At 61.1% G+C, this 2,251-nt stretch overlaps 1 protein-coding gene across 1 annotated transcript in view; it reads left to right on the top strand.

Annotated features, from left to right (window-relative positions):
* MED12 (mediator complex subunit 12) overlaps positions 1-2,251 on the top strand; it is a 20,460-nt gene that overhangs the window by 11,171 nt on the left and 7,038 nt on the right. The window contains exons 23-27 of the mRNA XM_039841734.1: positions 81-260; positions 1,190-1,261; positions 1,610-1,740; positions 1,917-2,078; positions 2,209-2,251. Coding sequence (XP_039697668.1) covers positions 81-260; positions 1,190-1,261; positions 1,610-1,740; positions 1,917-2,078; positions 2,209-2,251 — 588 coding nt within the window. The remainder of the gene's footprint in view (positions 1-80; positions 261-1,189; positions 1,262-1,609; positions 1,741-1,916; positions 2,079-2,208) is intronic.

Genomic DNA, 2,251 nt, shown 5'->3' with positions numbered 1-2,251 from the left:
CTCAGCGGCCCCCAGTCCGTCCCCGTCACTCTTGACCCCCTCCCTGGTGGCCCCAGTCCTCTGATGGTCAGCTTCCTCAGGAATGGGTAGGAGAACGCTGCCTTAAGTCGCTGTGCGAAGACAGCAATGACCTACAGGACCCGGTGCTGAGTAGCGCCCAGGCCCAGCGCCTCATGCAGCTCATCTGCTACCCACACCGGCTGTTGGACAGCGAGGACGGGGAGAACCCCCAGCGGCAGCGCATTAAGCGCATTCTGCAGGTAGGCCACGGTGGCGCGGGCCTCGGCGGGTGTGTGCGAGGGGCGGTGAGGAGCAGCTCCAGCCTGGCTGTAGGAGGCGAGGCCAAACGGCCCGTGCCCTGGAGTCTGCCGTCGGGCAGGGCACCGCTCTGGCTGGAGGGGGCTGTGGCTTTTCAGTGCAGGCGGAGCATCTGGGAGGCCCAGTTTGCCGCCCGGCGTGTTTGACAATTTGGTCCCGGCTCAGTAACGAGTACGGACACTGCCGAGTAGCTGCTACCCACGGAGCGTCTGCTTCCTGCTGGGTGCTGGGCTCGGTGCTTCATGTGCCTTTTCTCATTTAATCTTTGCGACCCGCAAAGTAGGCTTGAGTGTCCCTGTTGGACCAGTGAAGAAACCGAGGCCTCGAAAGGTTAAATAACTTGCCCAGGGTCACAGGGCTAGCAAGCCGAGTCAGTGTGAGGCCAGGTACGTGCGTGCCCTTTCCACTTTGTCACCGACATTCCGGTGAAGGCTGGAAAAATAAAGCCATCGAGGGGAGAGGTAAAGGAATGAGGTGGCTTCGGCTCAGAGCACGTAATGCCCGAGGGAGATTAGCGAACAGTGGCCTTGGGGTCCATACAGGACCTCGAGCAGCTGGCTTGAAATAGGAGAAACAGGCTTCGATGTCAACGTCAAGGGTTCAGGTAGAGCGTTAAGTAGAACTTCCTGGTGCTAGGGAGAGCGAGGGCCTGGACCGGGAAACCGAGAGGCGTGAAGGCCGTTCCGGAAGCACTTTCAAAATAGGAGCAATTTAGGATCGTTTAGATGTCGTCTTTCCTAGAGCCGGGTCCATAGAAGTCCTCTTAGGTATATGATTCAAGGTTACGACTGATCAGGAAGTGGCCTTGGGGGCATGACTGGCTGTGGCGACACGATGATGACTAGCTTGGGCGTGGGGGTCTCTATCACAGAACCTGGACCAGTGGACCATGCGCCAGTCTTCCTTGGAGCTGCAGCTCATGATCAAACAGACCCCAAACAATGTGAGTGGTGCCCAGGCCCACGTGTCACACGCTGGGCTGCTGTTGAACCTAGTAAGCCCTGGGGATTGTCAGATAAGAGGACGGGAAAAAGGCAGACGTTTGGAGCCAATGATAAGGGAACTCGGCTGGCAGCGTTGTGGCTTTGAAGTCTGGGCAAGGTTGGTGGTGGTGGTGCAGGCCGTTCCTGTGGCCACGACTGTTAGGACCCGTGGAAAGGAGAAGAGGGGGGAACGGGAGCAATGTGGAGGTGTCCCCCACCCTCCCACCCACCTCCCATCTCTCCTTCCATCGGTTTCCCTTCACTCTCGGCCACCTGTCTAGCATCTCGGTGCCTCCCCTCCTTCCCAGGAGATGAATTCCCTCTTAGAGAACATCGCCAAGGCCACCATCGAGGTTTTTCAGCAGTCGGCGGAGACAGGGTCCTCCGGAAGCACTGCGAGCCACATGCCCAGCGGCAGCAAGACAAAGCCCGTGCTCAGGTGGGGGAGACCCGTGTCAGCACCCACCCCCGTCCGCGTTCCTCGGCCAGCAGTGACGTCATGACGTCAGCCGCACGGCCAGAGATGCCGGGCGCGGCCATTGGGAACGGGGAGGCTGGACTGTCTCACCCGTGCCCGCCTCCTCTGTAACCCGGTGCACTGCGTCTGTCCCCCAGCTCTCTGGAGCGCTCTGGTGTCTGGCTGGTGGCCCCTCTCATTGCCAAACTGCCCACGTCAGTCCAGGGCCACGTGCTGAAGGCCGCGGGGGAAGAGCTGGAGAAGGGCCAGCACCTGGGCTCCTCTTCCCGCAAAGAGCGCGATCGGCAAAAGCAGAAGAGGTAGGGTGGCACCGGGGGGCCCGAGGGCGGGGAGCAGCAAGGTCGAGGCCTAGGGGTGAAGAGAAAAGCCGTGGCGGAGCGGGCAGTCGGACGGCAGGAGCGCGCGTGGCGGGGCCGGAGGAGGCTGCAGCTCGGCGTCTCCAGCACGCTGTCCTGCTCTTGTTCTCGTCTGC

The sequence above is a fragment of the Pteropus medius genome, unplaced genomic scaffold (assembly GCF_902729225.1).
Source record: "Pteropus medius unplaced genomic scaffold, Ma_sr-lr_union100, whole genome shotgun sequence".
Taxonomy (NCBI): domain Eukaryota; kingdom Metazoa; phylum Chordata; class Mammalia; order Chiroptera; family Pteropodidae; genus Pteropus; species Pteropus medius.
This window is presented reverse-complemented; position numbering and strand designations above follow the sequence as displayed.